This window comes from Schistocerca cancellata, chromosome 1, assembly GCF_023864275.1.
Source record: "Schistocerca cancellata isolate TAMUIC-IGC-003103 chromosome 1, iqSchCanc2.1, whole genome shotgun sequence".
Taxonomy (NCBI): Eukaryota; Metazoa; Arthropoda; class Insecta; order Orthoptera; family Acrididae; genus Schistocerca; species Schistocerca cancellata.
Genome location: NC_064626.1, coordinates 1,163,800,283 through 1,163,827,338, shown reverse-complemented (window position 1 = coordinate 1,163,827,338; position 27,056 = coordinate 1,163,800,283). Strand labels below are relative to the sequence as shown.

At 40.1% G+C, this 27,056-nt stretch overlaps 1 protein-coding gene across 1 annotated transcript in view; it reads left to right on the top strand.

The window, feature by feature from the left end:
* Positions 1-22,213, top strand: part of LOC126093698 (cyclin-dependent kinase 1-like) — a 57,826-nt gene extending 35,613 nt beyond the window's left edge. Inside the window, exons 6-7 of the mRNA XM_049908740.1 lie at positions 15,529-15,670; positions 21,788-22,213. Coding sequence (XP_049764697.1) covers positions 15,529-15,670; positions 21,788-21,895 — 250 coding nt within the window. The 3' untranslated portion in view covers positions 21,896-22,213. The remainder of the gene's footprint in view (positions 1-15,528; positions 15,671-21,787) is intronic.
* The last annotated feature ends 4,843 nt before the right edge of the window (positions 22,214-27,056 follow it).

The window sequence follows — 27,056 nt, the reverse complement described above, 5'->3', positions numbered from 1 at the left end:
GGGGAAAAGTTGTGTGTTAAAAGAACTGTAACAACGTAGCATTCCCCTGTTACTTGTATTATTTTTTTAAATATTACTTTTCGATTGTTTTCAAAGTTGTTTTGCATATTTCTCATTCCATGTTTTGATGCATGTCTAAAGCAGTGATGAGTGTTTCGCTGGAGATGAAATTCTGAGTCTACTGATGTCTCTAAAACTACTTCACCTGCTCCCTGAGAACATGTTCAGTGTACCTAAATTTCATCCGGCTTTTGATTAAGAGCTACTAATTTTAATTTCATGGTTTTTAAATTCAACATAATTATTTTTACTCTCTCCCAGGGAGTTCACAACTCCTGTGTGTACAGATGTGACAGACATTGTGTCCCAGGCCAGAGCAGCACTTTGTTTCCTGTCCTGTTATCATATTCAGAGTGTCTCTTTTTCCCATGCGTAACCTGTAGCACAACTTCTCTGTTACAAGCTAGCCTATTCCTAGGGCACTGATTATTACTTTTCCATTTTACTTTTCGCCATGAATTTTGGCTAACTCTTGTCTGGTCCCCATATCTGAGTTTGACTTCCAGTTTTTTTAGGTGCAGGCCATGTGGATGAGGTCACTCAATGTCCAGCATTTTACACAATACCGAACATGATACCCAGTCCATGTAGACACTATAAATTATTCTTACAATGGAAGCCCCACTGACTATGCAGGGAATGTTCTGTTAAAGACTGAGCTGTTGCTTCCCTGTGCTTCTGAAGAGTAGGTGATGGTCCTTTGGGGACACCGGGCAATGGCCATGAAATCTGCTGTCTATTGCTCTGAGTGGGTGGTGTTCATGAGGAGAGCTTTCGCTCAGAGCAGGCAGTGCCATGGCGGATACTCCCCACACAGTGGAAAGACCAAAGTTATCACCTAAGTTGAAACAAGGCCCCAGAAGTAGATGACATTCCATTAGAACTACTGTTGGTCTTGAAAAAGCAAACTGTGACAAAACTCTTCCATCTAGTGAGCAAGGTGTATGAGATAGGTGAAATACCCTCAGACTTCAAGAAGAATATAATAATACAGATTCCAAAAAAAGCAGATGCCGACAGGTATTACCAAACTATTAGTTTAATAAGTAATGATTGCAAAATACTACCACTAGTTCTTCACAGAAGAATGGAAAAGCTGGTAGAAGCCAACCTCAGGGAAAATCGGTTTGGATTCCAGAGAAATGTTTTAACACATGAAGCAATACTGACGCTGCAAATTGTATTAGAAGATAGGTTAAGGAAAGGCAAGCCTTTGTTTATAGCATTAATAGATGTAGAGTGAGTTTTTACAAAGTTGACTGGAAGACTCTTGGAAATTCTGAATGTAGCAGGGGCAAAATACAACTTGAACAGAAACCAGACAGCAGTCAAGAGTCGAGGGGCATGAAACAGAAGCAATGGTTGAGGAGGGAGTGAGACAGGGTTGTAGTTTATCCCCGATTGTAGTTTATCCCTGATGTTATTCAATTTGTACATTGAGCAAGCAGTAAAGGAAACAAAAGAAATATTTGGAGCAGGAATTAAAGTTCAAGGAGAAGAAATAAAAACTTTTAGGTTTGCTGATGACGTTGTAAGTCTGTTGAGACAGTAAAGGTCTTGGAAGAGCAATTGAATGGAATGGACAGAATATTGACAGGAGGATATAAGATAAACATCAACAAAAGTGAAACAAAGATAATGGAAAGTAGTTGAATTAAATCGGGTAATGCTTAGGGAAGTAGATTAGGCAACAAGAAACTGAAAGTAATAGATGAGTTTTGCTATTTGGGCAACAAAATAACTGATGACAGCTGAAGTAGAGGATGTATAATGTAGACTGGCAATGGCAAGCGAAGCACTTCTCAAGAAGACAAATTTGTTAACATTGAATATGGATTTAAGTGTTAGGAAGTCTTTTTCTGAAGGTATTTGTCTGAAGTGTAGCCATGTGGTGATACGGAAGAATGCTGAGGATTAGGTAGGTAGATCGTGTAACTAATGAACAGAATTTGGGAGACAAATTAGTGGCACAACTTGATCAAAAGAAGTGACTGGTTGATAGTACACGAAACATCAAGGGGTCACCAATTTAGTTTCTTAGGGATGTGTAGAGGATAAAAATTGTGGAGGAAGACCAAGAAATGAGTACAGTAAGCAGATTTGGAAGGATGTGGGTTTTAGTCGTTATTTGGGAATAAAGGGGCTTGCACAGAGTAGGGTAGCATGGAGAGCTGCACCAAACCAGTTCTTGGACTGAAAACAGCAATAATTAGAGAGTGTAAAATCCAGGAATTTAAGGTCACCTGTAACCTCTCATAATTTGAAACCTGGAAAAAATAAGACCACTTAAATGCCATCCAAGTGACACTGAATTTTGCCACCATTGTTGTTAGGTAATTGACAGAACGTGGACTTCCTCCTTCCGCTCCCATGACATAGATATTCAGTGCTGTACATGTAGTAAGAATAACATGTTCATAGTTTAGTCAACTTGTATTTGACTAAATGGTTCCTGTAGCATCCTCTTTGGGGATTCCCTGCTTCTAGCTGGAGAAGCAGCTATTTCTTATGGCATCTACCGGTGACACCTCTCTCCTTACAGAACCTACTTTCCAGAAACCTACAGACCAGTGACCTGATACCAGCTAGTGGCTGAAGGAACCATGTACTGCGGGCTGCGGGGCTGCCCACTCCAGATTCAGTTCATACTCCACAGTGGGTAAGCCTTGGCAAGAGTTAAGAACCTCTACAGAGAGGATAAAATGAAGGACTCTTGGGAAGAGGCTACTCTTGTGTCCATGAAGGTGCTAAGTGTCTGCACTCCATAGGATTCAGAACCAATGTTCATAGATGTCATTTCACCCTTACAGGTGACTAGTATGTTGTTCTCCAAGAAGTAAATATCACTGATGACCATTTTCTAGCCCTTCAGTGTTACTGTGCCTTCTGTCGGAACCATACAGGCCCTGATAGAGCATCTGAAGAGGTCTCTATGTTGGTTTGCATAGATATTGTCATGGTGTAGATTCCCCTCTATACCACACTGGAAGCAGTAATAGTGAGAATGTGAACGAAGCCAGAAGTCTATATTTGCAATGCATATTTACCTCTAGGCATGGCACATACATTGATTGCCAATTTTAATTTGACAATTCCTCCCTTCTGCCTCCCCCCTCCCCACTCCCCTATGCCCTTCCCACCACCTTCTTCTCCTATTTGGCTATTTCAGCACACACCACACACTGTAGGGGTAATACCACATGTTCTATCAGGGGATTTCTGGTTAACCAACTTCTGACTTTGAGCTGTCTCTTCTCAATGATGGCACCCCTAGCGACTTCGGTGCAGCCCATGATACCTTTTGGACTGTATTTAATATTACAATATTTCCCCCAGTCTGGTGGCTTTACTACTGTGGGAGATACAGAATGATACTTCTGAGTTATTACTACCTGGTGCCCTGTCACTTCATTGTCACCACCCGATGGCCCAAACACCAAATTGGGCTCTCCAAATGGCTGACTGACAGTTGTATACCTCTGCCGTCACCTTTGTCCTATCTGTCAGATAGTGACAGCAAGGTTATTTGGGATGTCCCCTACATAATCATCTGCTCTGATGGAACTGTTATCGCTCTTTAATGGGCTCCTTCCAGCAGCAGCAGGTGCCATTGTGGACCAAAGACTTGGCAACTGCTATTCAGGACTGATGAAAGGCATTCCAATGGCTCTCGCAGTCTCCTTCACAGACCACCCCATCGCTTTAAGCAGCACTATGTAAAGGCTCACTACGTAACTAATCTTGTCTGCTTTCTGGCTATCAGACCAGCCCAACCCATCTACTTTTACCTCTCATTCAGTTATTTCTCATACCTGACACCAGTATTACCTTCAGAGCCCCTATTTTACCATTTCTACACACTGTCACAATTCTATCAAATTTCTGGCGGATATCACTAACTTCAGATGAACTGTCCCATGAACAAGAGACCGATGACCTAGCTGTTTAATTTGTGGAACTCACCAGGTAATCATTGTTGTATTATTGTTATTAGTCCACTTCCCAAGAAAGGAGCCAGGCTAATAATTATAAAACTTTCGATCTGTTACTAGTCTCTGTAGTGTAAAAGATGTCCATTGAGATAGTTGACAACCAAAATAATATTGGAAAACATAGATATATATAAACAAAGGTGCTGTAACTTACCAAATGAAAGTGTTGGTATGTTGATTGAGACATTAAAAAAACACACACACACACACACACACACACACACACACACACACACACACACACACATTTCAAATTTGTCTGCCTGTGTCTGTATATGCGTAGATATGTTTCCCACGTGGAATGTTTCCCTCTATTACATTCATAAAATACCATTGGATTCTGATCAGAAATGGTGGAAGTCTATGTAACCCGGTGGATCATTTGCATGCTGTGAAAAAAATTATAGAACACAAAAATTGGTGTCCTCTTTCTATGGCATTTATTACTTTGTTCAGTTCATGACATCTAGGACTACATACTGTGATCACATTTTATCTACTATTTGTTTGTGCTACAATATTTGCACTAAATCAAGTTTCTAAGTCAGTACACCACGTTCACAGGTTTAAAAACGAGACTACCACTGAACACAACTTTGGAGCTCCAGTACAATAAAAGCAGTGGCAGCTGCACAAGAGCATGTGGTCACCAAAACTTTTGACACATTGCGGATTTATTGCTTATTTTTCTTTGAATGCTGTTAAACGTAACGTAGATGCTGCAATCTGAAAGTTATGGCACTTAAGTCTGCCCGGCTACGGCTCCTCTAGACTCTGTGAAACTTGGCATCTGGGTCGTGAGCACACCTTCAGTTGTGCACTTTTTAAGGAGATTTTGCGCATGCCCAACTCGCGTGACATAATCGCTGTATGGGCTAAATATACAGGGTGTTACAAAAAGGTATGGCCAAACTTTCAGGAAACATTTCTCACACACAAAGAAAATATGTTATGTGGACATGTGTCCGGAAATGCTTACTTTCCATGTTAGACCTCATTTTATTACTTCTCTTCAAATCACATTAATCATGGAATGGAAACACGCAGCAGCAGAACGTACCAGCATGACTTCAAACAGTTTGTTACAGGAAATGTTCAAAATGTCCTCCGTTAGTGAGGATACATGCATCCACCCTCCGTCGCGTGGAATACCTGATGCGCTGATGCAGCCCTGAAGAATGGCGTATTGTATCACAGCCATCCACAATACGAGCACGAAGAGTCTCTACATTTGGTACTGGGGTTGCATAGACAAGAGCTTTCAAATGCCCCCATAAATGAAAGTCAAGAGGGTTGAGGTCAGGAGAGCGTGGAGGCCATGGAATTGGTCCGCCTCTACCAATCCATCGGTCACCGAATCTGTTGTTGAGAAGCGTTCGAACACTTCGACTGAAATGTGCAGGAGCTCCATCGTGCATGAACCACATGTTGTGTCGCACTTGTAAAGGCACATGTTCTAGCAACACAGGTAGAGTATCCCGTATGAAATCATGATAACGTGCTCCATTGAGTGTAGGTGGAAGAACATGGGGCCCAATCAAGACATTACCAACAATGCCTGCCCAAACGTTCACAGAAAATCTGTGTTGATGACGTGATTGCACAATTGCGTGCAGATTCTCGTCAGCCCACACATGTTGATTGTGAAAATTTACAATGTCATCACATTGGAATGAAGTGTCATCTGTAAAGAGAACATTTGCACTGAAATGAGGATTGACACATTGTTGGATGAACCATTCGCAGAAGTGTACCCGTGGAGGCCAATCAGCTGCTGATAGTGCCTGCACACGCTGTACATGGTACGGAAACAACTGGTTCTCCCGTAGCACTCTCCGTACAGTGATGTGGTCAACGTTACCTTGTACAGCAGCAACTTCTCTGACGCTGACATTAGGGTTATCGTCAACTGCACGAAGAATTGCCTCGTCCAATGCAGGTGTCCTCGTCGTTCTAGGTCTTTCCCACTTGCGAGTCATAGGCTGGAATGTTCCGTGCTCCCTAAGACGCCGATCAATTGCTTCGAACGTCTTCCTGTCGGGACACCTTCGTTCTGGAAATCTGTCTCGATACAAACGTACCGCGCCACGGCTATTGCCCCGTGCTAATCCATAAATCAAATGGGCGTCTGCCAACTCCGCATTTGTAAACATTGCACTGACTGCAAAACCACGTTAGTGATGAACACTAACCTGTTGATGCTACGTACTGATGTGCTTGATGCTAGTACTGTAGAGCAATGAGTTGCATGTCAACACAAGCACCGAAGTCAACATTACCTGCCTTCAATTGGGCCAACTGGCGGTGAATCGAGGGAGTACAGTACATACTGACGAAACTAAAATGAGCTCTAACATGGAAATTAAGCGTTTCCGAACACTTGTCCACATAACATCTTTTCTTTATTTGTGTGTGAGGAATGTTTCCTGAAAGTTTGGCCGTACCTTTTTGTAACGCCCTGTATATGGATGTGATAAACAACATGCAGCTGTTTACGATGTGCACAGCAAGCCTTTGACACTCAACTAGATGTTTCCGTCGTTGCCACCAGATGGTAGCACACTGCGGCACACTTTTATCCCTGTTTGCTCAGCATAAATCTTGCTCGATGATAGCACACTCCTCCGATGTGCTAATTCACTCACTATATACTTTAACAAAATTAGAACGGACGTCAGTGAAAGTTGTGTTGTCGGTAAACCTATTTTGTGGGTTTCTGAATGTGTAGTATGTTAAGTAATGAATTTTATCACACAGTAATTCCTTTGAGGTGCCAAGAATCATAAGGACCCAGAGCACATCACTGTTGATTGAGATATTGTAGCATTTCTTTCATGCTCTGAAATCTATTGATCTCATGGTAAGTTAGGTTTATCTGTGCTGTGGGCCCACATTGTATATATGAAAATTCACAAAATGCTATATCATTGGTTTCTCAGATATTCACTTAAATGCGAGAGTGACGTCAGTGTGCTTTAGGCCCTTATGGATTTCAGTTCCTCATTTTATTCTAGTCAAGTGACCACCATGTTGATAGACATTACTACGCAAGTTAAATCATTTCCACAGCCGGCACTTTGTGTTTGGTGTTGGTTGTTTATTGTGCGGAAACTGGCTTTTGTGTCCAGTGTAAACATGTACTATGTTTAATCTATTTTAAATGCTAACAGAAAAGTGAAGATGTGACGATGGGTCGTGAGACATGCTTGGGGAACTGTTTGTAGCGCACTTGTCTGCAAAAGGCAAAGGTCCCAAGTTAGTTTCAGTCCAGCATGTAGCTTTCATCTGCCAGGAAGTTTCATATCAGCACACACTCCGCTGCAGAGTCAAACTCTCATTCTGGGAACAGAATAATAAATTATGAGGAAAAGTATCTGCAAAGGCTCAAATAAGTGTGACTACAAACAAAAAATTTAACAAGGAAGTGTACAGTGGGTACAAGATGTTGTTGCTGTTGTGGATGGCGTGTAAGAATATCAGATTTTTCAGCCTAGAAGTAAATTCGTGAACTAATAAATCTGTTAGGCATCTTTTACATTTGTCTGAAAAATGGAAAAGCACGAAAACTCCCGCTTACACAAAAATGTGAAACAGATAGTTGTGAAAGCTTGCACATTATTTTGTTATTCTCCTAAAATGTACTTCATTATGTACAAAACAACAAAATTCCACAAAACAGTTCTCTCTTTTGTCGCATAAGTTATGCATCTTATTATTATTATTATTATTATTATTATTATTATTACAGGGTGTATACGACCTGGGACAACTGGGAGATCTGGGAAAAACGCGGCAATTTTTTCATCCGGGAGAAAACCAGGAAAAACCCGGGAATTTTTTAGAATTCCGGGAAGTTTTCATTGTTTTTGTTTTCAGTTAAATTTCTGTAATTTTGACTGGCAAGAACCGATACTCCAACAAAGAATATTATTGTATATGCTATTTCAGAATAATGCTGCAACAATAAAATATGAATGAGAGAAAAAACGAAAATAAAACTTAAGTTGCAAAGGAAATGCGCCATGTACAGCAGCAAAACACAGTGCTCATACAAGCGTCTGCCAACAGCAAAATGTGTCAGGCTTTAGGAAGACTATGCAATGTTCTGTAACAACACATTTCCTCCGATGAACGTGACGTCACAACTGTTTACATTAGATTTGTTTTAGTAGTTACGAGTGGGATCATGTGCAATTGAGTAGTACCTTTTCCCGCTTCTGGCTACAGAAATGTGGCTGTTGGCTATGTAATAAGCAGTCGCAGCAAGCAGCTAGATGCTATTACTGGAGCGCCTAAGCTGCTAGATTCTTGCATGCGCAGCAAGCCCAGTTCTAGGAGGGGGGTGGGAGGGCAAATTCATACTATTGAGGGGAAAAAACCTTGTTTCACGAAGCGACTAGCATCCAGCGCACGTTAGTCTATCGATTATTCATATGACTTTGAAATGCATCCCTCTCAGTTTTTGAATATTTTTGAACACATTCTAAGTTGATTTCTGAATAAATCGTAAGTTGATTTGTGAATGTATGCATAGTGTACATGATGTCTCTGTCCTCGCCGCATGTAGAAACAAAGTTTCCTACAGACAAAAGGGGCTATACGAGCTGAGCAGAGTAAGGCCGAACGGATGAATGACAACCGCTGTCTGATTGTGTGGTTGATTGGGTTTGCGAATGATGAGCGTTGTTATAATTGCTAGCTAAATCCATAGATTCAGACTACAGGAGTGGAAATAAACGAATAACAGGTAAGAAAGATTACGTATTACCTTCTTGGTGTATCTAAGAAAATGAAATTTTGACAGAAAATTTTTGGGCAGATTGCTATACTAGTAATGGCCAGTTGTACAGTCCCCGGCTAGCAGCTGCTTTAAATTCTATTTTGGAAGAAGTGCGGAATATGAGTTGTACGAACATGTAGCAACGCCTAACCGGAGAATAATCTCGGGATAACTAAACCGGTGATTCTGGCAGTTAGTGGAGTTAACCTGCGAATAAGCTTTGACATTGGCAGGAACAGTTACAGAACTAGTGCTAACAAGACTGTTTGTTAGAACGAGGAAGGAGTAGAAACGGGGACATCATATAAATTATGGAACAATATGATGATTCCAAGTTTTTATACAAATTTCGTACTACTACTTTTCGACCTCATACTTGAGAAACTGCAGCGTATGAATGAAGTGTGAAACTACTTCCTAACCTAAGGCTTTTTGCTTGTATTAGGCCTAATAGGCGCTTGATATTGGTACTTTGTGAATTATATTCTGTAGTTACAAAAAAAGACTGTTTGTGCCAAAACAGTCTCGTTTATTTGGTGTGTATTACAATTGTGGCAGTATTAGAAAGGCCTATTTAGTTTTATCTAGCAGAGTGTGACAAAATAGACGTAATCAAATAGGGAAACCAAACCAGTCTTGGTTCCTATTTGCATTAACAGCTTTTTCAGTATTAGACAACGACATTTCGACTTTTCATGTAGCAAAATATTTCACGAACTTTGATGAGGTAATAGATTCTTTCGCAGAAAGGAAAGCACGCCATGTAAAGCTGTAGCAAGATTAAAGAGAAATAAATTCTAGGAGCTAAGGATTGAAGAAATGTGTATTGTCTTGCTTGTCTCGTGTCTTTACGGGTTTATGTATCCTATATTTAATTTTATGGCACACAGGGCAGGAAGTTGTTAGCTAATAGGGAATAAAGAGTGCAAATTTTCTGAAGAGGGACAAGATTTCAAACCGGACAATTGTAAGCAGGAGAGGCACCACAGGACATTTTAATTTCCACTGCCCTGAATATGATTTGATAGCATCCATTACAAAATATACAATTCCACAGAGCGAAGCACACTGACGTACGACAGAAGAGTGCTGTGTGAGGAGGCGAGGCAATGCCCTACGGCACACTTACGACCAAATAACATGTCTTACATTTCCTCAAACACACGTTTTATGCATCACTCTTCAGAAAGATGTGTGCTACAAAATGAACATATTTTTGAAAATTCGATTTTTTAAAAAAATGTTTGACGTCCTATCTCAAACACTCGAGGGAGTGGCAAACTATTGCACTGGTTCGGAAATATCGTAGATCCGGGGCTGATGTGCAGAGCAGTCTGAGTTACAGTGGGGTAGTGGGTAGTCTCCATGTGACCCGTGTTTACATTTAGTGATTTTGCTGTTTCTTCTTCATTTACTGCTCTCATGTCAAATGAAAACAAAACAGATTTCTGATTTCTACCTTTCTGACGTCAAGCATTAATTGCCTTGCAGAACAATGAAGTTATTTTTGTCGGTTTGCTAAAGAAATTTTCTTTTTAATGCCACACATTGTTCACTGCATTTCAAGTGCACATTTTCAACTTCCAGCACGTATGGCATTATGCCATGATAAAGAACCAAATGTGAGATAACACAGTACTGGTACTCCCAAAAAATTTACATCCCGAAAACCACATTGAAAAGCTTAATTTCAGGTCATGGCCTACTTAACTGGGAATATGGACATACAAATGTGCACTTTAAATGTGGACATTTTAGTATGGGTCTCGAAATTCCGATGCTCTTGGAGTATCCTCTAATGTTCTGTTTCTTCTATGGCATAATGTACAATCTTTTAATGTTTTACATGTACGAACATACGGGCTCACTGCGACATCGTAGCTGCACAAGTGCGGTGACGCCTGTCATCTGGCGGTCTCTGGCAACTGCCGAAACGAACCTATTTCTAACAGGTCACGGGAAAATATTCCGAATGGTGGTTTGAAAAGCTTTACCATCAAAGCACCATTCTGGCAGTTACAATGGAGCTATGTGCGATAATGTACGATGAATTTCTCAAATCACAGAGCGTTTGACTCTCATTTAAAAATCAACTCTTTGATGATGATGATGATGATGATGAGCCATTTAGATGAGTTTCGAGCCCAGAAGATCAGACATTTAAGTCGTTATTAAAAACTTTACGATCACATTTGTATGATATATCTTAAATTGTAATACGCACGTAAAAGACCAACATTGTATGTGACAGCTTAGCTTCTCTCGCAGCGTATTAATCTTACAGACCAATATTATATGTGAAAGTTTTGTGTTTCGTGTAGCAACACTATGTATATTAATTTAAACCATTAACTTTTTCTGTTTGTGCGTTCGCGCTACTTAACAGTTATGTTGCTGTTGGCTGACTACATCACGTGTCCTAAGCTCTGAATACCCACTGTCATCGGCTGGCGAGATCACGTGACATGAGCTAGGACTGGCTTACAAAAGTGCATCGCAATCTCGATTTATACTTTCGTAATGCTCCGTAATACGAAAATATGCAGCCTTTATGTTGCTGCACATCAAAGATCTTTCCAAAACGCGTTTTTTTTTCCTGTGTCTAGTTTTATAAAGCACCGGGAAATTCTACTCCCGTGTATAAAACCATAATCATTCAAAGGACTTATACAGTACCAAGAGAAAATATACTGTCAGTTAACAGGGCAAAAGTATGTTTTCATCCGGGAGAAATCCAGGAATTTTTTTCCGTGTCCACGTATACACCCTGTATTACTGTTGTTATTACTATTACTATTGTCAGTGGCTGTAGTTATATAACTTGTTGATAAGCATAACAGCAGAGACTATTAATTTCACTCTCAAATGTAGCTGAATTTAAAATTTATGAACACCCAGAATGTATACTCACAAGCCACCATTGCGTAAAAGTGCATTACCTGTATGGTTGTTGTTTTTACTGTGTGCTTTCATTATGAGGACTTTCTTTTTGTGATTTTGGCGCAGAAGATTGTATATGGAAAAAAGAACTATACCTAGCACTGCAAAGTAATTCATATTGCAGATCTTGATAGACTCTCAAAGACATTGGGCAAAGTGTGATCAATATTTATGAAGATTTCCTCTCAGAAGACACAGTTAAGCTTGAGAAATGCACATTTGTTGCAGTCTTCCTGAAAAGAGGGTTGATGTGATCTAATGACAAAGATGAACACAAAGCACAGCAACCTGATGAGGAAGCTATTGAAGAATTTCAACACCAGTCCTACTACTGCCAGTCAAAGTAGAAACAGTAGTACAGCTTTTCAGTTTACTCTAGAATTGCTATGTGACTGTAAAGGTATGTCCACACGATACCTCGTTAACAATTGCTGTTGCACGAACCAAAAGTGCATGTATAAAAATAAGTAGAAAATATGCACATACACTTGTTTGGTTTCACGCCCATATGTTGCCTCATGGTTCAAGCTGTCTGCTATGCATTTATTTCTTTGCTAGGCAATTTGTACTGTGTGTATTGTGATGAAAGGCAACAGCAAAAGAAAACACAAGGACAACAGGTAAAACAGTATCTAAACTCGGAGATACCAGAAATACAAAGTAGTGATGTTTTGTTTGCAAATTTCAGGATATCTAGGTAGGTTTAAAATTTTGTGCTTGGGAAACTTCAACAATAAGGCTGGCAATAGCACTTCTTCCAGGAAGTGTTATATCAGGGCACAATCTGGTACAGAGTGAAAGTTTCATTTCTGGAAACATTTCTTTAGCTGCTACTGGCGACATAAAAGTGTGAGCTATATATTTCAAATTTGGAAACGAAGCATTTCAGTGATTATTCCTGAAACTGAGACATGCTTAAGTGTAATTTTTATTTCTGTTAATTTTGATTTTCAGTATGTCTTTTGTACTTTTTTTGTATAAAAGTTAACACCTCAGTCAAAAATGGTTATATGTGTATTAACATTCTCATACTCTACAAATTTGATAATGCTATAGACTGCAGAATCCACTAGAAAAGAGGTTTTTTCTAATGTTATATTTTTTGCATAATAAATTTCCTACAGTTAAGTGTGCACTAGTTTGTTGAGGAGCTCCACCACATCTTTTCTGTCGTTCAGTTTCTGGTTCCTAAATTGTTAAGTTGCCTTAACATGAAATTTGTCCATAATTTCTCATAAATTTGTAGGTTGTTCCTTCTATTTTCCTACTCCAAAATTTAACATATTCTTTGCAATGATATTATTGGAGACTTTTTATCTAATACTTAACACTTGCAGCATCACATCTCAAATTTATTTCGAACAATTTTCTGAAGCAGGTTTTCATTGTGTGTGTGTGTGTGTGTGTGTGTGTGTGTGTGTGTGTGTGTGTGTGTGTGTGTGTGTGTGTGTTCCATATCTCATAAACCACTGGACCAATCTCAACCAAACTTGATACACACATCCCTTACTGTCAGCAGGGTGTTTACGCCCCAGGAAAAAAATGCTAGAATTTTACCATCCTCGTAAAACCCAAAATTTTTTTAGAATTATGGGAATTTTTCATTGTTTTACTTTACAGTTCTATGCCAGTGAGCAAAAATCAGTGGGGAAGATAGAAAAAGACCTCCCTTTGTTTAGTATGGGGGCCCCATAAATGACCAGACAGTTGGACAGTACAGTTGTTCTCATCTATGCAGATGACACATCACTTGCATCCCTATACAAGAATGTATTTTTCATGGCAACATTGTCTGAAAAATATCTCAGATTACTTGCCGCACTAGATTTGATTCTATATTGTGTCTTGGGTTACTTCCTCCTGTGTTATTGTCAGACATTAACTTTAATACTAGGTGTGTAGAATTTTTGTATGTTAGGTCACAGGCACATCATGAAGTCATGGAACTTCCACATGCTACCAGAGATTGTCAATATCTGTGATGGAAAAATGTGATTTTGATGATGATTCCATTAGATGGCCAGTCTCACAGATTATATGTGTGTAGCCTGTCAGCATAGAGTGCCAGTTTCTGTGCACCACTAAGGGTATAGCTGTTGTTCTGGTTAAAGTTGCTGTGCATTCTGATCTCAATGGCTTCTTTGGTGAAAGAATTCCAGTAGGTATTCAATCACCATATGGGCAGCCCATAGTACTCCTTCGTATTACCAGAGGTACCACAAATAAAATGGCAGAACCCTGGTCGAACTAGGTATTCAATCCATTTTCTGGCTACCCAAGAAAACGAGAGAGAGAGAGAGAGAGAGAGAGAGAGAGAGAGAGAGAGAGAGAGAGAGAGCTGTGTGCAGTAATAGAAAAACTTGGTCACAATATTTCTGGAATTCTTAGTTATTTGTAAATTTGGTAATATTTAAACTGGTCAGTTTGTATGTATAATTTCTGAACGCTATGTAGAGTATGGATGTTACATTAAGAAGCCATTGATGTTAAAATTTGTAATAACTTCTCTAACTGGGGCAGCAGCTATAACCAAAGTTGTGCATGGAAACTGGTACTTGATAGAGAAAGCCTATAGGGAAATAAGCTGACTGATCTATCATCTAATGGAATCAGTGTCACTACTGATGTTCCTCCATCACAAGTATTGGCATAATCTCTGTAGCATTTTAAAGTCTCACGTTGTCTTCACGACATAATTCGGCTGACTACATATGCAGTACTACATGGGCTACTAATATCACAGGTAACGCGTGACGACGACAGCTATGGAAGTAACTGAAAGTTCGCATTTATTAACAAATCTGACAAAGCAAGAAATAGGAAAAAAATTTATCCACTTTCATCCCAGGCCATAACTGGAAGTTGCCAGCAGTGCATGAAGACCTGGCAAGTTGTGGTGCAAACCATACAGAGTCAGCCCCAACAAAATGAACATCTATGTATATCATGTGATTTAATGGTAGCCTCCTGAGTGAGTAACCTGATGTTCTCAGTACATCATCCCTGCTTCTGCTTTTCCATGCAGAGTAAGCAGCACCCGTCAGGAGGAATTGTGCTCATAGAGAACTTACTGATACTGCTCTGAATGAAACTTCAGTAAGCATGACGTAATTTCCCCTATATGACATTGCAATCACCAAACGTCAGATAGACAGTGGTAGATTCAGAGCAAGTGGAGAAAATAACACAAGGCATTACTTTTATTACTGTGAAGTCCTACCATGTATGATCATATAAAAAAGTGCTCCCTAGAGCCAATGAAGCCTATTCCATTAACAGTTTAATCTGAGGGAATAGAACTCTAGGGAATAATTATCTGAAGGGCAATCTGATGGTATGAAGGCTTAGTCAACTGCTGGTCATGAACTGCCTTATACGACACGTAAGTCGGTGCACAGACTAGGCATTCGAGTAATGTGGTGTAAGATGAATTTAAAGCAGTGGGTGATATCACCAGACACACAACCTCTGTGAGGTAACTGAAACCACTTGCATGCAGAAAGGTGAATGAATCTTGTGCTAGCATGTTGTGCATAATGCTGATAAAAAAAAGGTTATTCAGGTTGAACAATTGTGGGCTCTACAACCAGTCTATCTTGTTTATGACTGTGGTTTTGTTTAATTGCATAATCATATATTTTCCACTATGGAATCATATAAATTTTTTGATATGGCCTACACTGCGTAGTAGTAGTAGTAGTAGTAGTAGTAGTAGTAGTAGTATAAAAATGTTGTTTAATTATGTGTTTATTTCAGTATATTAAAAACACCCACAGAAGAAACATGGCCTGGTGTCTCTAAATTACCAGATTACAAGCCATCATTCCCTAAATGGACTCAAGATAATTTGAGCAGTTGCATGAAAAACTTGGATCCAGAAGGGCTGGACTTAATAAGAGTAAGTACCATTCAGTCAAAAACATGCCCCATACCCAGGCACATGGCCACAAACAGGTGTGCATGTGTCATGCATGCAGGATCTGGAGGAAGTAACTTAACTCAGGAAGTGATAATTCCTATATTCTGGAGGGTAATAAAAGAAATAACTATGTGGCAGTAATTATACCTCTTCCTTTCTTGAAGCTGCTCATGGGAGAGCTCCATTGCTTAACTGTTTGGCTTTGGAATAATTCTTTAATATGGTTACATCTCTAGATAAATCTAGGGTGATGTGCACAGGTGTTAAAAAGTTTTTGGCTAATGTTAGGAGGCTTAACGATAGAGTGGAAGTAGGAAAGCTCTTTTTCCACGCCCGATTTTTAAAAATAATTTGAAACATGTTGCAAGATTTTGTACAGACTATGTCTCTACATTTTTCATTTCCAAAACATCTACGGGATAAATGCGTACAAGACACAACCATGTCTGAAATGTTTCTTCCTCTTTTGATAGTGCTAAGTGATGTATTATTAAGTCAGTGCTATTGCAAAAAAAAAAAAAAAAAAAAAAAAAAAGGGGGGGGGGGGAGAGGTGGGAGGTCTGGAAAATGGAGCAGGGTACTCAGTATACTATGTCAAGAAACTTACGATGAAATATGTTGGAGTTTAAATGTCTCATGGCTCAGTAAGCACTAAGGTTTGTTCTTGAATGTATCCATTGCTTTAATCTGCAATCCTTAAAGCTGATGTTTTTCTGAGCAGGAAGTACGTAACATTATAATGGTTTTCAGTTCCTACAGGGTGGTCCATTGATAGTGACCGGGCCAAATATCTCAAGAAATAAACATCAAACGAAGAAACTACAAAGAACGAAACTTGTCTAGCTTGAAGGGGAAACCAGATGGCGCTATGGTTGGCCCGCTAGATGGCGCTGCCATAGTTCAAACGGATAGCAACTGTGTGTTTTTAAATAGGAACCCCCATTTTTTATTAAATATTGGTGTAGTACGTAAAGAAATCCTTTCCCATGAACCATGAACCTTGCTGTTGGTGGGGAGGCTTGCGTGCCTCAGCAATACAGATGGCCGTACCGTAGGTCCAACCACAACGGAGGGGTATCTGTTGAGAGGCCAGACAGACGTGTGGTTCCTGAAGAAGGGCAGCAGCCTTTTCAGTAGTTGCAGGGGCAACAATCTGGATGATTGACTGACCTGGCCTTGCAACATTAACCAAAACGGCCTTGCTATCCTGGTACTGCGAATGGCTGAAAGCAAGGGGAAACTACGGCCGTAATTTTTCCCGAGGGCATGCAGCTTTACTGTACGGATAAATGGTGATGGCGTCCTCTTGGGTAAAATATTCCGGAGGTAAAATAGTCCCCCATTCGGATCTCCGGGCGGGGACTACTCAAAAGGACGTCGTTATCAGGAGAAAGAAAACTGGCGTTCCACGGATCGGAGCGTGGAATGTCAGATCCCTTAACCGGGCAGGTAGATTAGCAAATTTAAAAAGGGAAATGGATAGGTTAAAGTTAGATATAGTGGGAATTAGTGAAGTTCGGAACAGGAGGAACAAGACTTCTGGTCAGGTGAATACAGGGTTATAAACACAAAATCAAATAGGGGTAATGCAGGAGTAGGTTTAATAATGAATAAAAAAATAGGAATGCGGGTAAGCTACTGCAAACAGCATAGTGAACGCATTATTGTGGCCAAGATAGACATGAAGCCCATGCCTACTACAGTAGTACAAGTTTATATGCCAACTAGCTCTGCAGATGATGAAGAAATTGAAGAAATGTATGATGAAATAAAAGAAATTATTCAGATAGTGAAGGGAGACGAAAATTTAATAGTCATGGGTGACTGGAATTCGACAGTAGGAAAAGGGAGAGAAGGAAACATAGTAGGTGAATATGGATTGGGGCTAAGAAATGAGAGGAAGCCGCCTGGTAGAGTTTTGCACAGAGCCTAACTTAATCATAGCTAACACTTGGTTCAAGAATCATGAAAGAAGGTTGTATACATAGAAGAATCCTGGAGATACTAGAAGGTATCAGATAGATTATATAATGGTAAGACAGATTCAGGAACCAGGTTTTAAATTGTAAGACGTTTCCAGGGGCAGGTGTGGACTCTGACCACAATCTATTGGTTATGAACTGTAGATTAAAACTGAAGAAACTGCAGAAAGGTGGGAATTTAAGGAGACGGGACCTGGAGAAACTGACTAAACCAGAGGTTGTACAGAGTTTCAGGGAGAGCATAAGGGAACAATTGACAGGAATGGGGAAAGAAGTACAGTAGAAGAAGAATGGGTAGCTCTGAGGGATGAAGTAGTGAAGGCAGCAGAGGATCAAGTAGGTAAAAAGACGAGGGCTAGTAGAAATCCTTGGGTAACAGAACAAATATTGAACGTAATTGATGAAAGGAGAAAATATAAAAATGCAGTAAGTGAAGCAGGCAAAAAGGAATACAAACGTCTCAAAAATGAGATCGACAGGAAGTGCAAAATGGCTAAGCAGGGATGGCTAGAGGACAAATGTAAGGATGTAGAGGCTTATCTCACTAGGGGTAAGATAGATACTGCCTACAGGAAAATTAAAGAGACCTTTGGAGAAAAGAGAACCACTTGTATGAATATCAAGAGCTCAGATGGAAACCCAGTTCTAAGCAAAGAAGGGAAAGCAGAAAGGTGGAAGGAGTATATAGAGGGTCTATACAAGGGCAATGCACTTGAGGACAATATTATGGAAATGGAAGAGGATGTAGATGAAGATGAAATGGGAGATACGATACTGCGTGAAGAGTTTGACAGAGCACTGAAAGACCTGACTCGAAACAAGGCCCCCGGAGTAGACAACATTCCATTGGAACTACTGACGGCCTTGGGAGAGCCAGTCATGACTAAACTCTACCATATGGTGAGCAAGATGTATGAGACAGGGGAAATACCCTCAGACTTCAAGAAGAATGTAATAATTCCAATCCCAAAGAAAGCAGGTGTTGACAGATGTGAAAATTACCGAATTATCAGTTTAATAAGTCACAGCTGCAAAATACTAACGCGAATTCTTTACAGACGAATGGAAAAACTGGTAGAAGCCGACCTCGGAGAAGATCAGTTAGGATTCCGTAGAAATATTGGAACACGTGAGGCAATACTGACCTTACGACTTATCTTAGAAGAAAGATTAAGGAAAGGCAAACCTACGTTTCTGGCATTTGTAGACTTAGAGAAAGCTTTTGACAATGTTGACTGGAGTACTCTCTTTCAAATTCTAAAGGTGGCAGGGGTAAAAGACTGGGAGCGAAAGGCTATTTACAATTTGTACGGAAACCAGATGGCAGTTATGAGTCGAGGGCATGAAAGGGAAGCAGCGGTTGGGAAAGGAGTGAGACAGTGTTGTAGCCTCTCCCTGATGTTATTCAATCTGTATATTGAGCAAGCAGTAAAGGAAACAAAAGAAAAATTTGGAGTAGGTCTTAAAATCCATGAAAATCCATGGAGAAGAAATAAAAACTTTGCGGTTCGCCGATGACATTGTAATCCTGTCAGAGACAGCAAAGGACTTGGAAGAGCAGTTGAACGGAATGGACAGTGTCTTGAAAGGAGGCTATAAGATGAACACCAACAAAAGCAAAACGAGGATAATGGAATGTAGTCGAATTAAATCGGGTGCTGCTGAGGGAATTAGATTGGGAAATGAGAGACTTAAAGTAGTAAAGGAGTTTTGCTATTTGGGGAGTAAAATAACTGATGATGGTCGAAGTACAGAGGATATAAAATGTAGACTAGCAATGGCAAGGAAAGCGTTTCTGAAGAAGAGAAATTTGTTAACATCGAGTATAGATTTAAGTGTCAGGAAGTCATTTCTGTAAGTATTTGTATGGAGTATAGCCATCTATGGAAGTGAAACATGGACGATAATTAGTTTCGACAGAAACGGAATAGAAGCTTTCGAAATGTGGTGCTACAGAAGAATGCTGAAGATTAGATGGGTAGATCACATAACTAATGATGAAGTATTGAATAGAAAAAGAAGGGACCGTTTAGTAGGACATGTTCTGAGGCATCAAGGGATCACAAATTTAGCATTGGAGGGCAGCGTGGAGGGTAAAAATCGTAGAGAGAGACCAAGAGATGAATATACTAAGCAGATTCAGAAGGATGTTGGTTGTAGTAAGTACTGGGAGATGAAGCAGCTTGCACAGGGTAGGGTAGCATGGAGAGCTGCATCAAACCAGTCTCAGGACTGAAGACAATAACAACAACAACAACAACGTAAAGAAATATGAATGTTTAAGTTGGGCCACTTTTTTCGCTTTGTGATATATGGCACTGTAATAGTCACAAACATATGGCTCACAATTTTAGACGAACAGTTGGTAAAAGGTAGGTATTTTAAATTAAAATACAGAACATAGGTACGTTTGAACATTTTATTTCGGTTGTTCCGATGTGATACATGTACCTTTGTGAACTTATCATTTCTGAGAACACATGCTGTTACAGCGTGATTACCTGTAAATACCACTTTAATGCAATAAATGCTCTAAATGATGTCTGTCAACCTCAGTGCATTTAGCAATTCATGTAACGACATTCCTCTCAACGGCGAGTAGTTCGCCTTCCATAATGTTTGCACATGCATTGACAATGCGCTGACGCATGTTGTCTGGCGTTGTCGGTGGATCACGATAGCAAATATCCCTCAACTTTCCCCACAGAAAGAAATCTGGGGACGTCAGAACCGGTGAACGTGCCGGCCATGATATGGTGCTTCGACAACCAGTCCACCTGTCATGAAATATGCTATTCAATACCGCTTCAACCGCACGCGAGCAATGTGCCGGACATACGTCATGTTGGAAGTACATTGCCATTTTGTCATGCAGTGAAACATCTTGTAGTAACATCGGTAGAACATTACGTAGGAAATCAGTATACATCGCACCATTTAGATTGCCATCGATAAAATGGGGGCCAATTATCCTTCCTCCCATAATGCTGCACCATATATTAACCCGCCAAGGTCACTGATAGTTCCACATGTTGCAGCCATCGTGGATTTTCCATTGCCCAATAGTGCATATTATGCTGATTTACGTTACCGCTGTTGGTGAATGACGCTTCGTCGCTAAATAGAACACGTGCAAAAATCTGTCATCGTCCTGTAATTTATCTTGTGCCCAGTGGCAGAACTGCAGATTCCTGATTCTCATGAAATTTGTCTGCTACTGATGTGTGGATTAGCCGCGACAGCAGCTGAAACACCTACTTGGGCATCTTCATTTGTTGCAGGTCGTGGTTGACGTTTCACATGTGGCTGAACACTTCCTGTTTCCTGAAATAACGTAACTATCTGGCAACCGGTCTGGACACTTGGATACCGAGCAGCATACATAGCACACGCCCGTTGGGCATTTTGATCACAGTAGCCATACATCAACACAATATCAACCTTTTCCGCAATTGGTAAACGGTCCATTTTAACATGGGGAATGTATCATGAAGCAAATACCATCCGCATTGGTGGAATGTTACGTGATACCACGTACTTATACATTTGTGACTATTACAGCACCATCTGTCACAAAGTGAAAAAAGTGATCCAACTAAAACATTCATATTTCTTTATGTACTACATCAATATGTAAAAAAAGTGGGGTTCCTATTTTTTAAAAATGCAGTTGATATCCGTTTGACCTAAGGCAGCGCCATCTATCGGGCCAACCATAGTGCCATCTTGTTTCTCCCTTCAAGCTAGACGAGTTTGTTCTTTGTAGGTTTTTCGTTTGATGCTTATTTCGTGAGATATTTGGCCCGGTCACTATCAATGGACCACCATGAATTTAGGTTTTAACTAGCACAGTTTATCCCATTTACCCCTAGAGAACTATGCTATGAGGTAACATAGAGTATTTTTTCAAATTCCTCAACTTTTTCATGAGATATGTTTTTTAAACATAGCAATTCTTTATTGGTTGGAGCTATTGGTGCTGGTATGAAATGCCTTTCCTGGCCTATGGCACAGCTTTCTTATCCTGTTACGTGTGTGTATGTGTGTGTGTGTGTGTGTGTGTGTGTTCGTTCCTTTTTTATATGTATGTAATACATAGATTTTTGTGTTGCAGAAAATGTTAACATACAGCCCTGCAGAGAGGATAACTGCAAAGAAGGCAATTTTGCATCCTTACTTTGATGACCTTGACACATCAAAGTTACCTACAACAGACTCATAGATCCTTTTGGTTAAGACTGAGCAATTGCTTTTTGAATGATTGTGTTGTTGAGCTGGTTTCTTTAACAACACATAAAGGCTACCAGTGGTACAAAGCTGAAATTTGCTACTTCTGTTCCTGTCTTTTCTTTTCTTTGTGTGTGTGCGCGTGTGTGTGTAGCAATATTTAATTTAAAGTATTTTGTACTTATATAGACAGTGTAAATACACAATTTATGTGCAGTTGTTGCTAAAAATGAAAATATTTGATATACATTATTAAAACTTGAACATTGTTCTAGCAATTGAATAAAAATTGATTTGTGTTGATGTCATTTCAGTTCAGTGTGTATTCTTCATGGAAATCTAATTACTACCTCTAATAGATGTTCCTCTTTGAGTCATTTAAGTGCTTTGCTTTATTGAAGTACCATTGTAAAAAATACCTTGCTCAACCTTAGTTACACCTCTCTTGTAATTTCGGGGGATAATAATTATTTGTTGTAAGTCACACGGAATTAAATTTAGCCTGTTCAACACTTAAAATTACTGTTAGATTGTAAACACGGACAGCAGTGAGAATTCATGATATCCATTGAAATATTCAGAGCAGAACTAGGTCAGCAAGGGCCAATAAGACTTTTACAGATTGTACCACAACTTGTGGTAAAGTCGTATGTTGGACTTTCCATATCGCATGAATTTCATTTGAAGTACTTTTTTCTTTCAATGTAATGCAGTGTTTTCATCCAAAAAGTTGCATTTTTAGTTGACAGAGTATCACACTTGATTTAAAGGATATAAATTTGGTGAAGAGTGAACTACGTATTCAAAACTCTGATTTGTGTGATCTCTGGTAGGGTATAGACTGGGTGCTTAATTATATTAAGTTTTAAAAATATAACTTGTCTAGACAGAACTATTTTCAGCACAAAGGATCTGTACAAAGTGCGAACTAGAATTAAAAATGTGAACACTGCAGAAAATCTTTCTCCTGCAGTATCTCCTACGTCAGTCAGTGTTAGACAAATTAGGACATGTCCGCCTGGAATACAGGTGGTTGTTATTAGGATCTGCATGCAGATGGGCTGTGGGCGGTGACATGACAGGTGAGTCTCACTGCAGAGAATCAACTAATAATGTGGCAAACAAGAATACAAATTTACAACATGTCATAGAACGAAAGGTTTAAGTAAGTCAAACATACGCATAAGACACACACACCATATCTTTCTCATTTCCAGTAGCATAGGCTCATCGGCTGGCCAGATACAGTACATATCTACAAAGAAAATTAACTTACAAATGAAAAGTGAGGGTAAAAAATGGAAATTTTATTGAACTATCATAAACATACACATACTGTTTCTAAACATTACTCAGATAACTGATGATTAATTCCTTGTCACTTCTCTCCTTGTTGAGATCATCATTCTCTGTGCCATTAAGAAAAACAACATTTTTTAAATGCACGACAATTTTATTCAGGGTACATTTCCAAGGTTGGTCAGTCCACTCACGCACTTGAGACAAGCTTGCATGTTTAAAATATTCTGTTGGCGTTAATTGCCTATCTTCTTTCATAGCCACTGTATGTACACACTTTCATGTTCGTCCTTAAATTGTTGTACATCTACATCTACATAATTACTCTGCAACTCACATTTAAGTGCTTGGCAGAGGGTTCATCGAACCACAATCATACTATCTCTCTACCATTCCACTCCCGAACAGCGTGCGGGAAAAATGAACACCTGAATCTCTCTGTTTGAGCTCTGATTTCTCTTATTTTATTTTCATGATCATTCCTACCTATGTAGGTTAGGCTCAACAAAATATTTTCGCATTCGGAGGAGAAAGTTGGTGACTGAAATTTCGTAAATAGATCTCGCCGCGACGAAAAAAGTCTTTGCTTTAATGACTTCCATCCCAACTCGCGTATCAAATATGCCACACTCTCTTCCCTATTACGTGATAATACAAAAAGAGCTGCCCTTTTTTGCATCCTTTTGATGTCCTCCGTCAATCCCACCTGGTGAGGATCCCACACCTCGCAGCAATATTCTAACAGAGGACGAACTAGTGTAGTGTAAGCTGTCTCTTTAATGGACTTGTTGCATCTTCTAAGTGTCCTGCCAATGAAACGCAACCTTTGGCTTGCCTTCCCCACAATATTTTCTATGTGGTCTATCCAACTGAAGTTGTTCGTAATGTTAACACCCAGGTACTTAGTTGAATTGACAGTCTTGAGAATTGTACTATTTATCGAGTAATCGAATTCCAACAGATTTCATTTTGGAACTCATGTGGACCACCTCACAATTTTCGTTATTTAGCGTCAACTGCCACTTGCCACACCATACAGCAATCTTTTCTAAATCGCTTTGCAACTGATACTGGTCTTCGGATGACCTTACTAGACGGTAAATTACAGCATCATCTGCGAATAACCTAAGAGAACTGCTCAGATTGTCATCCAGGTCATTTACATAGATCAGGAACAGCAGAGGTCCCAGGACACTTCCCTGGGGAACACCTGATATCACTTCAGTTTTACTCGATGATTTGTTGTCTATTATTACAAACTGCAACCTTCCTGACAGGAAATCACGAATCCAGTCGCACAACTGAGACGATACCTCATAGGCCCGCAGCTTGATTAGAGGTCGCTTGTGAGGAACGGTGTCAAAAGCTTTCCGGAAATCTAGAAATACGGAATCAACCTGAGATCCCCTGTCGATAGCGGCCATTACTTCGTGCGAATAAAGAGCTAGCTGCATTGCACAAGAACTATGTTTTCTGAAACCATGCTGATTACGTATCAATAGATCGTTCCCTTCGAGGTGATTCATAATGTTTGCATACAGTATATGCTCCAAAACCCTACTGCAGACAAACGTCAATGATACAGGTCTGTAGTTCGATGCATTACTCCTACTACCCTTCTTAAACACTGGTGCGACCTACGCAATTTTCCAATCTGTAGGTACACATCTATCGGTGAGCGAGCGGTTGTATATGATTGCTAAGTAGGGAGCTATTGTATCAGCGTAATCTGAAAGGAACGTAATCGGTATACAATCTGGACCTGGAGACTTGCCTGTATCAAGCTATTTGAGTTGCTTCGCAAATCCTAAGGTATCTACTTCTAAGAAACTCATGCTAGCAGCTGTTCGTGTTTCAAATTCTGGAATATTCCATTCGTTTTCCCTGGTGAAGGAATTTCGGGAAACTGCGTTCAATAACTCCGCTTTAGTGGCACAGTCGTCGGTAACAGTACCATCAGCACTGCGCAGCGAAGGTATTGACTGCGTCTTGCAGCTTGCGTACTTTACATACGAACAGAATTTCTTCGGATTTGCTACCAAATTACGAGACAATGTTTCGTTGTGGAACCTATTAAAGGCATCTTGCATTGAAGTCCGTCCCAAATTTCGCGCGTCTTGTAAATTTTAGCCAATCTTCGGGATTTCGCGTTCTTCTGAACTTTGCATGCTTTTTCCGTTGCCTCTGCAACAGCGTTCGGACCTGTTTTGTGTACCGTGGGGGATCAGTTCCATCTCTTACCAGTTTGAGGTATGAATCTCGCAATTGCTGTTGCTACTATAGCTTTGAATTTGAGCCACATCTCGTCTACATTTGCATAGTCAGTTCGGAAGGAATGGAGACTGTCTCTTAGGAAGGCTTCTAGTGACACTTTATCCGCTTTTTTAAATAAAACTATTTTGCGTTTGTTTCTGGTGGATTTGGAAGAACCAGTATTGAGCCTAGCTACAACGACCTTGTGTTCACTAATCCCTGTGTCAGTCATGATGCTCTCTGTTGGCTCTGGATTGTTTGTGGCTAAGAGGTCAAGTGTGTTTTCGCAACCATTTACAATTTGCGTGGGTTCGTGGACTAACTGCTCGAAATAATTTTCGGAGAAAGCATTTAGGACAATCTCGGAAGATGTTGTCTGCCTATCATCGGTTTTGAACAAGTATTTTTGCCAACATATCGAGGGAAGGTTGAAGTCCCCACCAACTATAATCGTATGAGTGGGGTATTTATTTGTTACGAGACTCAAATTTTCTCTGAATTGTTCAGCAACTATATCATCGGAGTCAGGGGGGTCAGTAGAAGGAGCCAATTATTAACTTAGTTCGGCTGTTAAGTATAACTTTCACCCATAGCAATTCGCACGGAGTATCTACTTAGACTCCACTACAAGATAAACCACTACTGACAGACACACACTCCACCACCAATTCTGCCTAATCTATCTTTCCTGAACACCATCTGAGACTTCGTATAAATTTGTGCAGAACTTATTTCGGGCTTTAGCCAGCTTTCTGTACCTATAACGATTTCAGCTTCTGTGCTTTCTGTTAGCGCTTGAAGCTCAGGGACTTTCCCAGCACAACTACAACAATTTACAACTACAATTCCGACTGTTACTTGATCCAAGCACATCCTGTATTTGCCACGCACCCTTTGAGATTGCAGCCCACCCCATACTTTCCCGAGGCCTTCTAACCTAAACAAAAAACGCCCAGTCCATGCCACACAGCCTCCGCTACCCGTGTAGCCGCCAGCTGAGTGTAGTGAACTCCTGACCTATTCAGCGGAACCCGAAACCCCACCACCCTATGGCGCAAGTCAAGGAATCTGCAGCCAACACGGTCGCAAAACCGTCTGAGCCTCTGATTCAGACCCTCCACCTGGCAATGGCTGCAAAATTGACGTCAACCCTCCTGAAATTACAGCAAAGTCTTTCCTACTCTTACAGAATTTTTTCTTTACAGCCAGAGTAGTGTGACCTGCCTACAAATGTAGTACAAGCATGCCTGGCAAACCTTGCAAAGTACCAGGATGATGTTGCCATACAAGTTTAAACCACTCTAATACTGTGTCCCAATTGAATCACCCACTTTCATTAGCATTTATAATAATGCTGTTTGAAAGTACCTTGGGCGTAGCTGACGTCTTGCATTTAAAATCAATAAATGATAGCAGTTTATGGCTATCAACTGCACAAGCAGGCACGCCAGATATGAACTGCTTTTCATTGGACATTGTATCTTGACATCTTTATTCCCCTTTACTTCTGCCGTGTAATTTGTTGGCGTATCATAATGCACTGAAGTTCGATCAATGTTTTCTGCCTCAAGAACATGATTTTCAGTGTGCCATCTGATTACGAA